The sequence below is a fragment of the Tamandua tetradactyla genome, chromosome 7 (assembly GCF_023851605.1).
Source record: "Tamandua tetradactyla isolate mTamTet1 chromosome 7, mTamTet1.pri, whole genome shotgun sequence".
NCBI lineage: Eukaryota > Metazoa > Chordata > Mammalia > Pilosa > Myrmecophagidae > Tamandua > Tamandua tetradactyla.
Genome location: NC_135333.1, coordinates 62,814,797 through 62,827,280, shown reverse-complemented (window position 1 = coordinate 62,827,280; position 12,484 = coordinate 62,814,797). Strand labels below are relative to the sequence as shown.

General features: G+C 35.5%; 1 protein-coding gene across 17 annotated transcripts in view; it reads left to right on the top strand.

Annotated features, from left to right (window-relative positions):
- ERC1 (ELKS/RAB6-interacting/CAST family member 1) overlaps positions 1–12,484 on the top strand; it is a 755,438-nt gene that overhangs the window by 635,046 nt on the left and 107,908 nt on the right. For 11 of the 17 annotated variants that reach the window (XR_013179465.1, XM_077169625.1, XM_077169623.1 and 8 more), the window contains one exon: positions 2,086–2,184. Coding sequence is in view for 16 of the 17 variants with exons in the window: in XM_077169625.1 (XP_077025740.1) it covers positions 2,086–2,184 (99 nt within the window). In the remaining variant the exon portion in view is untranslated. Of the gene's footprint in view, positions 1–2,085; positions 2,185–3,702; positions 3,770–12,484 lie in introns of all 17 variants that reach the window. The other 6 variants (XM_077169631.1, XM_077169629.1, XM_077169630.1 and 3 more) reach the window with 1 other exon arrangement.

The window sequence follows — 12,484 nt, the reverse complement described above, 5'->3', positions numbered from 1 at the left end:
ATGTGCAGATGTTTTGCATACGTCTGGATATGCCTCTTTGCACTTTCCTCTGTCCTTTCTTCTTTCCCCAAAACTACTTTGCAGAAAACTTTGTGTCATGCAGAAACCATATAACATAAGAAAAATTGCCAATGTATTGTCAAGGTCAGTGTAGGGCATCCCAGAAAAGATAAATTTTATGTCACAGACAATTTATTGATTAATATTTTCTTTGCTCTCTGTATCTACTGGAGAAAGGAACTGTTAAATAAATTAAGTGACAATGGAAAGAGCCTAAATGCCCAACTATATGGGACTCATTAAACACATTGATTCAGGTAAATGCTATGTAGCCAGTTAAAATTACATTTTAGAATAATATTTAATTAAATGTTCATGATGATGATGGCTAAAATTTACCTGGTGCTGATTTTATTCAGGCACCTTTCTAAGTGCTGAACTCATGTTACTATTAATAACCCTCTGTGGAGAAACTATTATTATCACCATTTTAAAGATAAGGAATCTGGGTCTCAGACCCTTTAAGTACCTTACAAGATTAGATAACTGATAAAAGAGCTAGAATTCACATCCAAGGCAATTTGACTGCAGAGCCTTTGCTAAGGCTTTATGTCATGAAAAAATACCGCAGAAAATCTCTATGAAGTTTTTCATAAAACTAGACAAAATATTTTAAGTTCATCTATAAAATAAAATGAGTTAAATGTTGACTGTATGTGTGCGTGAAGATTTCGCAGTAAAAATACTTCTTCAAAATGAGTTAAAGGTAGCCAGTCAAATTTTGGAAAAGTAGAATTGATGAGAGGGAGGGATGGCATGTCCTACCAGATATTAAATTAAACCATGTTATCCTAATTTAAAAGTACCATATTGTAGCAGAAATAGGTGAATAGATAGAAGAGCATACCACTTTGTATGTTCATAGGGAAGAGACTGAATGGATGCATGTAAATAGTAACAGTAATTATCACTGATTAGAGGGATTGCAGATGATTCTTTCTTGCTTTTTTATTTTGTATTTTATTTTTCAATAAATGTTTATCTACAATAAACATGTTTTAATCATACAGTATTAGCAAATTTATTTTGATGCACACACTTCAGGTTTCAGCAGCAGTTTTATTAATGCAACATATATTGCCATTTTATTTCATGCATAGTGTACCCGGCATGTTCTGAATTGCTTGCCCTGTTAGAGTGAATTCTCTAACATGTTGCATATATTAATCATTTATTCAGGACATAAATTGACCAGTCACACGAAATCACTAATCCCATCCTCCCTTTTGGTAAACATGGAGAAAAAGCAATTAAATAATACCGCTCTTTTGGGGGGGGGGGGGAGGGAATGTAGGACAGTGCATGGTCCAGAAATCAAACCCAGGTCTCTTGCATGGAAGGCAAGCATTCTACTACTGAATCACCCATGCACCCAGTAACCCTCTCTTGACCTGGAGTTAAGGAGCAGGATTTTAGAATCTTTGATTTCTTTTCAAAACCTGAGTTGTTTATTGATGATATAAAGAAAAGCTATTGAATGTTATAAATGTAGGTGGTTTCTGTCTAACCACCTTACTTAGCTGTATTTAAGTTGTAATCATTTTTCAATTGGTTCTCTTGGATTTTCTAGGTGTATACTCATTTCACTTACAAATAATAACTTATTCCCCCAATATTTATGATTTATGTTTTATATCATCTCCTCAAAATGGAATACTGTGTAGTTGTTAACAAGGATGAGTAGTTTCTTATATAGTAACATGGAAAGATGGCTCCTGCATATCATAAAATGAAAAAACAAAGTTACAGAGTGTTATATGTATAATCCAGTCTTTACTTTAAAAACAACAGCATACAAGCATTTTTTAAAGTACTTAATTTGGGGAAATTGACCCTCCTCCCACAAATTCTTCTACCAGTTTAGGTGCCTAAACTTTTTTCCCCCAATAACCACAAAAATCCTATGTTTCATTTGTTTTGTTGCAAGCATGATTAGGTTTATCCTTTCTTATAAAAGTCTTGTAACCTTACAGTATGTCATGGAAATTCTACTTAAATTTCACCTTATGAATCATTTTGTCTTAGACACAAAATCGAATGAAGCTAATGGCCGACAACTATGAGGATGACCACTTCAAATCCTCTCATTCCAATCAATCCAACCATAAACCCTCCCCAGACCAGGTAAGATTGCTTTTGAATGTTTTATAAAATCCAGTATGCTTTTTTTTTTTTTAACATTTTGACGTATTTTTTATCATTATATTGGCAAGTTCAGGCATATAACATATGTTCTAATATCAAGTTAGACAAATAAAAATAGATAATCTAAGTTTCTGAAAACTCCTTCACCCATTAAAAAACAAACACAGATTCAGTATCTGTATATGAAGGTGGTGATGTTGAATATTTTAAAAGCAGATACTCCAAAAATTTGAGTTCAATAAAGAATCCTTGAATTGGACTGAGAAAAATCTTTTAACCTTCTCAGAGATACACACTAATTTTTAGCTGTCCTACTTTCTTATCAAAGAAACAATGCCTTATTAGGAAAACAAGATGCTTGCTCTGTAAGCTCAACGAAGTACAACTAACTGAATGTAGAGTTAACTTGCAGTTTTTTAAATCTTTGCTCATTCCCTTTTAAAACTGATGATTGAAATTTAGTCTCTTCACTCCATTTCCTTGGTGACTTTCCTCCAGCATATGTGATTCTCCAGGAAAATTGCAGCCTTCAACTTCGCATCGGTGCAACAGAGGAATTGATAGTTCTGAAGGGAATCATATCCAATGCTAGTTTTTTAAAAGGAAACTCTCCCAGGATCTTGAAAGTGATGGATGCAAGAGAGTAGTGAACAGATTACCTCATATCCCATTGCCAAAAATCAGATTCAACATCTCCATCACACTCAGTTTTAAAATATATAATTGAGGGAAAAAATAATAATAAAGTAATTACATACATATGACAAAAAGTCAAGGAAAACCCATGGGCTAAACATCTCCACTAAATGACAGCTACAGTATTGTCTTAAGAGAAGAGCAGATATATTGTAGATGAAAGCAGCAGTGATATCCAAATTACAAGTTTTTCTAAGATTCAGATGATATAGTCCTAGTACAATGACATTTACTAAACCACTTGAGGCATGCCTTTGATTTTAGAGGAAAGACAGTACCACTCTTTAATGTAGATAAAAAGGAGCACTTTTTGCCTGATGTCAGCAATCTTTCCCTGCCAAGAAATAACTGTTTTCTCCTTCTGCTTCCTGATTCCTAGAATTAAATTTATGCCAGGGTATATAAGATGCATATGCAGAACTTTCCTTAGCGGAAAGGAAATTGATAATAGATAAAAGGAACTGGATGCCTAAGAGTAGGTTGAGGCAAGCAGATGGAGAAAGGTTGAAGAAAAGGTAAAATATGAAAAAAAGCATCCAAATTAACAATTTTGCCCAGATCCAGCCCTGAGATAGAGAAGGCATCTTGGAAAGGTAGGAAGAGTAGAAGTGTAATAGCAAACTAAAATACTAATTTTAATAGTTTAGGAAATTGGAATTCAATACATAAAGAGCCAAGAAATTAAAAGACCATTTTCTTCTACTACATTATGCTTATGTCTTTGTTTTAAATACTAACCAACTCTTTTTCATTCCCATGCTGCTCTGGGGCATTGTTCCTTTGTCATCTCTCTCCCAATAGGATGAGGAGGAGGGTATATGGGCATAGCCAATCAGATGCTCTTAGTTCAGCCATTTTGTTCAGAACGGTGAGAAACAGCTTTCCTTAACTACGGAAATGTTTTTTTGGTTTGTTTGTTTCCCTTTTTTTTACACAATCATGCTCACTTCTTGTTTCTCTGTAATTCATGAAATCCCTTGGTGTGCTATCTCTTTTTCTTTTTCACAAGATTTTTGTGTGTGTTGCTGTGCTTCTGACATAGTGGGGTTTGGATTTTGTGGCTTTTATGTGTGTGTGTTAATAGTCACTTTTATAATTTCTTTTGTGCATTTTTGGGAGAACTTCCAGGGCATATAACTAAATTTCTCCAGTTGTGATTTTTTAAATCACCCTAAATAGGGTGATTTTACAGTGTCCTGGTAAGATTTATAACGATTTACATCAAACTGAGAATAGAAAATTCATCAAATACTCTATTACTGGTCTAGGTTTAAAACATATTTTCTATGATAATTATAAATATATATAGTCTTTTTAAAAATGAAACTGAACTATAGACTAAAACCTTTTATTTCTATCTTTAGAAGAATGCTCTAAATTCTCAGGGTCGGTAATTCTTATGGAATGTGTACTAAGACATCCCCTAGGGCCTTGAAATTGCTCTCAAACTATTCCTAAAAATGAAGAGGAGCAAAAAAGTAAAGAAAGACTTTTTTAAAGGTCCCTGTAAAGAATTATTTTCCTTCTCTTTCATCAACTGCTGCTGTGTTAAACCGTTACCAGGACACTGTCTAGATTCTCCCTTCCAGGCCAGTTGGCTAGAAAATATAGTCCAGCTGTGGCAGTATCTCCCTTTGAGCTGATGCCCTGGAGGTTTGACTAAGGAAATCCTTTTCTTAGAAAAAAATAATAATTGTGATTAATAAGTTCACACATATTTGTGGCCCTGTTTTCCCTGGATTCACTGCCTGTGCTTATTGGTGATCTCACTCTTTTGGAGTCAGTCCTCCCTGAAATGTCTGTCTTGGTGTTAAACTGTTTAAAGTGATGAGGACATTTGTAGACCTCCCACTAGTGAACACAGCCAAGAAGGATGATAAGGTAAGTTGTAGAAAGAGATATACTCTATGGAAAAGGGAAGCTTTCCAGATGACTTTATCCTAAGGGTGTGAAAAAAAAAGGTTAAATGTGCAACACCAGTCCGAAAAACCTTCAGGGTAGAATACTGCATGCCAAAGAAAGCTAAAGTTGAGAAAATTACTATGCAGTTTTTCTTTACTCTCTACAAGGATAGATATTTGTCATCATGAGGCATGTGGGGGGCATACAGTAGTTGAATGTAATTCACTAGTCTTTTACTTAGAAATAAACTTGTTTCAGCCTTGTCTATTTTGGAAGAACATAGGAGCTTTTTGGCATGCCTCAGAAGGAAGCAGCCCCCACCCCCATATGTGAACAGGATTGTATTTTGTTTACAAGCCCTTTTTCTTGCCAATGAGAAGAAACAGTGTTCTGGGAAACAAGGCCCATAGGTAGCATCACCAGAACAGTGAAAAATGAGCAAACACTCATAGACTTGTTCTTGATATCTCCATTTTCTTACTCTTCTACCATATAGAATAACTAAGAGTAAGAATTCAAATGCCGTTGATTTTTATTTTTGCAGTTATTACACTGTTGAGCTCACTGCCCTAAAATATGAACTGCCTTTAGTTTAAACGTAATACAATTACAATTGGCTGGCCAGAGTGGAGTTTTTATAATGTGGAATTTCAAACTCTCTAAAATGTGCTATAAACAACGTTGAATCATAAAGGTTTTCCCTAACAAAATGTGTGAGTAATTCTTAAAACATTGCAGAAGTCGCTATCAGGTATTCAGTTTCCTTTACTTTTTGCCTTGCTAATTCTACAGAGAGCAGGTTTTCATAACAATATTTCAAACTCTTGAAATTTACTTATCAAACTTAAGAACATAGATAATACTTTGCATCTAAAACATTTTACAGAACACCAGTATATACTGGCAAAGTGTTACTGTGCATAATCAATACTTAGAGAGGAGGAAATTCACAGAAGTATAAAGCTGAAAGAATTTTGAAATTAGGCCATTTCATGAAAGGTGGTAGAGAATAGTGGTTAAGAGTATAGACTCTGGAGCTCAAATATCTCTGCTCGGATCCTAATATCACCACTTATTAGCTTTGACCTGGGCAAGCTATTTAAACTCTTTGTACTTCATCTTTAAAATGAAGATAATTATGAGAAGTAGATGAGTTAGGTGAGGCAGTGTAGCATGGACTCTGGATCCAAAACTGCACAGCTTTTGAGTCCAGATTCTTCTACTTAGGTGGTAACCTTGGGAAGATAACTTCTTTATCTATAGAATGGGTTTACTAATAGTATCTACTTCATAGGGTTGTTGGAAGAAATAGATAAATTAATGTATGCGAAATGCTTTGAACAGTGTCTTCACACAAAAAGTACTCTGTAAATGTGTGCTTTTATTTTTGTCAATGTCATCAACGTAGATCTAACTGTGAGAAATAGTAAGCTCCAATAAAAGTTAATATTAAAAAAAAATTCAGAGCCTGCCCATACAAGAAAAAAAGTTAGTTTTATCATCAATATTGTCATCTGTTCCTCGTCTAATACACTGCTCTCATTTTATAGGTAAGAGTGCAAAACAAAGATTTGGAAGTTGTGACTTTAAGGTCCGCTGGTATTTCTGTGGTCTGGAGAGAAGGACTTGTAGCTCAGAGTGAAAGAGATATCCAAGGCATAGTAATAATTATATCTCCTTTTTCATCACCAAAAGTTTAATCTCCTATATATTGAGGAATTTTTTTCTTGAGAAAAAACTTTATAAAGAAATTAATTATAAAATAAATTTGTTTAATGAAATTTAGTTACTGAAAGAGTTTGCTGTCAGGCAACCCTCCTGACACAGGCAGAATGTATGAAAAGGATTACCTCCACATATAAAAAATCCATGTGAAATATAAAGCAGTTTTCTCCCTCATATTTCTTTCTGTTCTTTTCAAAGATCTCTATCAAGTCTTCTGAATTTTCTAAGTAGAATTTAAGCATGATTTGATAATAGTTATATAACTATTCAGCAAGTCAGCTGAATACATTACTGTATTATACTTAAATTGCGTTGGGTCTAATTGCCATTAAATCTGGTTGTATGGCATTATTGTTGATTCGTAGCACATCCCCTCTAAATGAGCCTTCCCTGCCACTCTGTATCCCTTTACTCCAAGGGGGTACTCCAAGTAAAGGGATCCCTTTACTTCTTCTTTCTTTGTGTTCTCTTACAGTAGAATGTAGGTCCCAGGAGGTCAGGGAATTTAATGTTTTTTTTTTCTTGAGAGTAATGGAGTGACTTCAATAATATGTTTATTTTTAGTCTCATCATCTAAAACAATGCCTCAATAAGTAAATATTGAATGAATGAATGATCTTGTGAATTCATGAAATCCAGAAATGTAAAGTTGCATTTAAACCAAGAACATAGAAGTGGCTATTGGCTTTAATATCAGCATTACTAATACATGTGAAGGAAGTTCAGAAAGATTTATTCATGTCTGAATTCATTCCTCTGAATTCATTTGTTTAAAAACAAAAGAACTCTAGAGAAATGTTAAGAATTTAAAGGGAAGTCATAATTAAGTCCTAGTGTCTTACATCTATAATCACATGTAAATAAAACAGAGTCAAGCTGGAGTGCAAGGGTAATTCAGTGGTAGAATTCTCACCTGCCATGCTGGAGACCCGGGTTCAATTCCTGGCCCATGCACTTTTCCCCCTCCCCCCAAAAAAATTTTCAACAAATGGTACTGCAATAACAGGATAGTTACATGGTAAAAGAATGAAATGTGACTCCCCACCATTTAGCACACACTTGTAAAAAAATGGAGTCAAGTATAATTCAGAAATTTTTTCCATTTGCTAAATGAACATCCTTCAGATAGAAGCTTTCCTTTTAGTAACCTGTGGTTTATATCCTTTAAAGAGAGCTGGAAGCATAGTAGGTACGTGATCATGTGCTCTTTCTGGACTTTGCCTATGGAAACAATTTGTAAACTGCCAGACCCTCAAGTAAAGGACGTACCTGCCAAGAGGCTTAGCAGTTGGTCTTGATGTAAGAGCATTCCACAGACTAAAGTCTGGATAAGGTTACATGCCTATTAGATTAGCACTGTAACATCCCAAAGCAGGATTTGGACCAGTATATTAAAATATTTTTTAAATTAGAGACTATATTAATATTAACACAAGCTTTTAAGACAAGTATCCTTTTCTCTTTTGGCATTTCCCTTTTATCTGTCCTAGTTGAATTGTCTACATAATCCCCTTCTCAGTTGGAAACATCCTAAAATTATTCTTATTGCAATAGTGCTAAAGTGGAAGTTGCTTAAATCTCTAGAGACTGTGTCTATGGAAGGGAGGTGTTAAAATCATCTTGCAGAATTGAACAGGGTTTGTAATTGTAATATTTTGTCAGTTTGGAAGGAATAGTTGATTCTGTGAGCATTAAAGCATCTCACAATAAGTACCAGGACCAATTTTTGACATATAACAACAAACAAAGAAGAATTTGACCCTGTATTTTTAGAAGGGAATCAGAGATTACTTTAGCAGGAGCCTTCCTTCCTGAAAAGCTTGGTGTTTTTAGATTCTTAGGCTGCTTAAGCTACTGTGCAATGGGTTGGGTTAAACAATGGGTATGTATTAGCTTACGGTTTTTAGGCTAAAATAAATTCCAAATCAAGGCATCATCCAGGGGATGCTTTCTCCCTGAATCCCTATCATTCTGGGGCATTCTGTGACTGGCTGCAGGGGATTCTTGGCTCCTCTGTTACATGATAAAGCACATGGAGGCATCTCCTGGTCTCTCCCTTCTCTTCCAGTTCAGCTTCTGGCCTCATGGCTTTTTCTCACTCGTGTCTGAATTCATTCCTCGACTCTAGTAATAGAATTAAGATCCATCCTTATTGGACTAAACCATACACACGTTGACTGAAGTCACCTCATCCAAAGGTTCTACTTATTATGATGGGTTTACACCCACAGAAATGGATTGAATTTAAACAAACTTTTCTGGGGTACATACAGCTTCAAACCACCATACTTGGAAAACCAGTAGAAATTCAAGAAGCAGAACTATCTTAGCTGCAGAGAAATAGGAAGAAGAATAAGTATCTATTAAGTGCTTATTATGGGCCAGACACTTTCAATCTGTTTTCTCATATTTAACTTTCATAATGCCCTAATAAGAACAGGTTGTCTTCCTCATTTTCATAAAAACAAAAAACAGAACTCATAGAAGTTAAATAACCCAAGATTTTTTATCCACTCAGTAAAAGGTGTTAAATTGGATTGTATTATTATGTGGGAATATGACAAAACTGCCTTTACCAGAAGGAACCTAAGTGGATTTCTGACCTCATTTCACTGATATTTTTATAAATGTAACCAACCAGGGATGTAGTGAGAAATTTGGAGCCAAAGAAATTAACAACAGCTTAGGAGAAGAACTAGGTTTTGGAGTTTGGGTAAAGTTGAAGTAGATGAAAGGGAAAAGGAAAAGAATTTTGAATGGAAATCAACAGAAAGGTCCTAGGAATGAGAAGATTATGTGTAGGGGCCAGTAAGGAAAACAGCCCAAATGAAGCAGTGGGTGTCTGTGTCCTTTCATTCATCCCCTGGTTATCTCCCACACATACTTCTCTCATAATATAAGGCACTCAGTTTCTTTAGGCAAACTGCAAATGTAAGGGGACTCACAAGAACAGTTACATATTAAACTTTACAGGAGGACTAAATAGTAATCATCCTCCCTTGGATATTGCCTGAATTACTGTCTTTTAAATTTATTGCCTCATCTAGTCCTGATGCTTGGGGTCAATATCATAATGTCATCCTTGGAACCAAATTGCCTATTTTCAAATCCTACCCTTCCACTACTGAGTAGCTATGTGAAGTTGAATAAGTTGCTTAACCTCCATGTACCTCATTTGTTCACTTGCGTAAGGAAATAATAACTTAAATAAGATAATATAAAGCTCTTAAAGTAGTACTTTGACATATTATGGGCACTTGATTAATATTAGTTATTGACGTCTTCAACCTGAAGAGACAGCTGATCATTTATAACATGATTCCCCCTGCCTTCTCTCTCTCCATTCCTCTTGGCCCCCCTTTCTCCTTTTCTTTCTCTTGGTCCTCTTATTCTTTTGAATAAGAAGATTTGATAAATTCCATCATCTTCAGCTTTGGCTTCAGACTGTTCTTGCACTAGCTGAATCCCAGTTCTAGAGTATTTCCTGTACACTTCTCCCAAATATGTCTTTTTTTTTTAAACTTTTTTTATTAATTAAAAAAATTAACAAACAAAACATTTAGATATCATTCCATTCTACATATACAATCAGTAATTCTTAATATCATTACATAGTTGCATATTCATCATTTCTTAGTACATTTGCATTGATTTAGAAAAAGAAATAAAAAGGCAACAGAAAAAGAAATAAAATGATAATAGAGAAAAAAAAAGACTATACATACCATACCCCTTACCCCTCGCTTTCATTTACCACTATTTCAAACTGAATTTATTTTAACATTTGTTCCCCCTATTATTTATTTTTATTCCATATGTTCTACTCTTCTATTGATATAGTGGCTAAAAGGAGCATCAGACATAAGGTTTTCACATTCACAGAGTCTCATTGTGAAAGCTATATCATTATTCAATCATCATCAAGAAACATGGCTACTGAAACTCAGCACTACATTTTCAGGCAATTCTCTCCAGCCTCTCCACTACATCTTGAACAACAAGGTGATATCTACTTAATGTGTAAGAATAACCTCCAGGATAACCTCTCGACTCTGTTTGGAATCTCTCAGCCATTGACACTTTGTCTCATTTTACTCTTCCCCCTTTTGGTCGAGAAGTTTCTCTCAATCCCTTGATGTTAATTCTCAGCTCATTCTAGAGTTTTTCTCAGTCCCTTGATGCTGAGTCTCAGCTCATTCCAGAATCTCTGTCCCACGTTGCCAGGAAGGTCCACACCCCTGGGAGTCATGTCCCACACAGAGAGGGGGAGGGTGGTGAGACTGCTAGTCTGTCGTGTTGGCTGGAGAGAGGGGCCACATCTGAGCAACAAAGGAGGCTCCCTTGGGGGTGACTCTTAGGCCTAAATTTTAAGTAGACTTGACCTATCCTTTGTGAGGTTAAGTTTCATGTGAACAAACCCCAAGACTGGGGGCTCAGCCTATAGCTTTGGTTGTCCACACTGTTTGTGAGAATATCAAGAATTCAACTTGGGGAAGTTGAATTTCTCCCCACTCTCACCATTCCCCAAAGGGGGCTTGCAAATACTTTTCCAGTCACTGATCAAATCATTCTGGGATTCATCGGGGGACCACTCTGGACAAACCAACAAAATCTCATGTGCTACCTGAGATTCCAAGTACTTATGACATTCAATCAAACTATCTACATGAGTTATATTAGGAAATGCTCTAGTCAAAATCTAAATTTTGTAACAAATAAACATTTTTTGCTTTAGTCTCACACATAAAGTGACATTTTAAAGTATTAATTATCATCTATTTTCAGCACCCTGCAATAATGATATTCCTTTGTTTTTCCTCATGCCAAAACATTTTTAAAATTTGTACATTGTACATTTCACTATTATTATACACTCTAGGCATTCCTAGATTATACCATCTCGATCTCCAAATATGTCTTTAATTGTTTCTTCTTTATCATAGACACAGAGCCTGCCTCCTACCCTTCATGCTTTTCTTCCCTCCCTCTCCCTCCTCTAAAATAAATGTTAAAATCCTCATTTGTTTCTGTTTTCATGATTTTGTAGAGGATTCTATTCCCTCCACTCCGATGTTTCCATCCTGGGTTCTCTCTGCTATTATCATATCTGTCTTTCCATGGGCTCTTTCTGCATGCCATATTCTGCACTCTGGTAAGGCACTTCTGTATAGACACCCCCACCTGCCTTCTTTCTTTTTTTATGCAAAAACTTATTTGTATTTATAGTGTTAATCAGTGGGATACATGGTTCTATACAACCCCTTTCAAACATGTTCACCTTCAACATGGCAATATTACTTATAGACCCACTTAATGAACTGCCTTCGCTTCTATCCATTGCCTTTTATTTAAGTTCAACCTTATTAGCTTGCCGTTCACCCATCTCTAGTTTCTGGGCATCTCTATTTCTCCTGTATTCTGCATTATAAGCCTCTGGGTTTACCTTTACCAAGGTAATAAAAGCGAAAGCATATAGTATCTCTCCTTTTGTGTCTGGCTTATTTCACATAGCATTATGTCCTCAAGGTTCAGCCATGTTTCATATGTGTCAGGACCTCATTTCATCTTACTGCTGCATAATACTCCATTGTATGTATATACCATATTTTCATGATCCGCTTGTCTGTTGATGATCACTTGGATTGTTTCCATCTTTTGACAATTGTGAGTAATGCTACTATGAACATTGGTGTGCAAGTGTCTGTTTGTGTCACTGCTATCAGCTCTTCTGGATATATACCAAGTAGTGGTATTGATGGGTTATAGGGCAACTCAATATTTTGTTTTCTAAGAAACCACCAAATAGTCTTCCATAGCAGCTGTACCATTATACCTTCCTACCAGTGGTGCATAAACGTCCCAGTTTCTCCACATCCTCTTCAACATTTGTAGATTCCTGTTTGTTTAATAGTAGCCATTCTTATAGGTGTCAGGTGGTATCTCATTGTGGTCTTGA